The 917-nt window shown below is 69.5% G+C and overlaps 1 protein-coding gene across 1 annotated transcript in view; it reads right to left on the bottom strand.

The window, feature by feature from the left end:
* Positions 1-917, bottom strand: part of SCARF1 (scavenger receptor class F, member 1) — an 11,289-nt gene that overhangs the window by 9,580 nt on the left and 792 nt on the right. The window contains exon 3 of the mRNA XM_010861667.1: positions 376-913. Coding sequence (XP_010859969.1) covers positions 376-913 — 538 coding nt within the window. The remainder of the gene's footprint in view (positions 1-375; positions 914-917) is intronic.

The following is a 917-nucleotide window of genomic DNA, read 5'->3' as shown; positions in this document are numbered from 1 at the left end:
GGAAAAGACTCTGATGCTGGGAGGGATTGGGGGCAGGAGGAGAAGGGGACGACAGAGGATGAGATGGCTGGATGGCATCACTGACCCGATGAACTTAAGTTTGAGTGAACTCCAGAGATGGTGATGGACAGGGAGGCCTGGCGTGCTGCGATTCATGGGGTCGCAAAGAGTCGGACACGACTGAGCGACTGAACTGACTGACTGAAACACATGAAAGTGGTGGGCGAGGGGGACTTAGGGGCACCGAGGGTCTCTTTGCCCTCTTTCACCCCACCCTTGTCTGTTTCTGCGCAACCTTCTCCCAGCGCCCCAGCCTCCCCTCTCATTCTCTCCTGTTCCTTCGCACGCCCTCCTCCCTCCCTTCTCACCCTGGCTCACCTGTCGCGGCACCGGAGCCCGTACTGGCCGGCGGGGCAGGGCAGCTCGCAACGCACGCCTTGGAAGCCGGGCGGGCAGGAGCACTGGCCGGAGACGGCGCTGCAGCGGCCGCGCACGCACTCGCACGGCTGTCGGCACTCGGGGCCCCACCAGCCCGGCCGGCAGGCGCAGCGGCCCGACTCCTGCGCGCACGGCGAGCCGTGGCAGGCGCAGCGGAAGCTGCAGCGGCGGCCCCACCAGCCTGGCTCGCACAGGCAGGAGCCGGTGGCCTGATCGCACCGCGCCGCCGCGGGGTTGCACTGGCACGGGCGGCGGCACGTGGGCGACCACCAGCCGGGCTCGCAGCGGCACGCGCCGGTCTCGGGGTTGCAGCGGCCGTGGGGACCGCAGGCGCACGGAAACTCGCAGCGGTCGCCCCAGCGGTCAGGTTGGCAGTGGCACACGCCGGTGGCCGGTTCGCACTGGCCGTGCGGGTGGCAGGCGCAGACCTCCCTGCAGTCGGGGCCCCAGTACTGGCCCGGGCAGCCTGCGACAGGGCA

This window comes from Bison bison, unplaced genomic scaffold (assembly GCF_000754665.1).
Source record: "Bison bison bison isolate TAMUID 2011002044 unplaced genomic scaffold, Bison_UMD1.0 scf7180017864472, whole genome shotgun sequence".
In the NCBI taxonomy this organism is placed as follows: Eukaryota; Metazoa; Chordata; class Mammalia; order Artiodactyla; family Bovidae; genus Bison; species Bison bison.
Note: the sequence above shows the minus strand (reverse complement) of the source record. Positions and strands in the feature narration are given on the sequence as shown.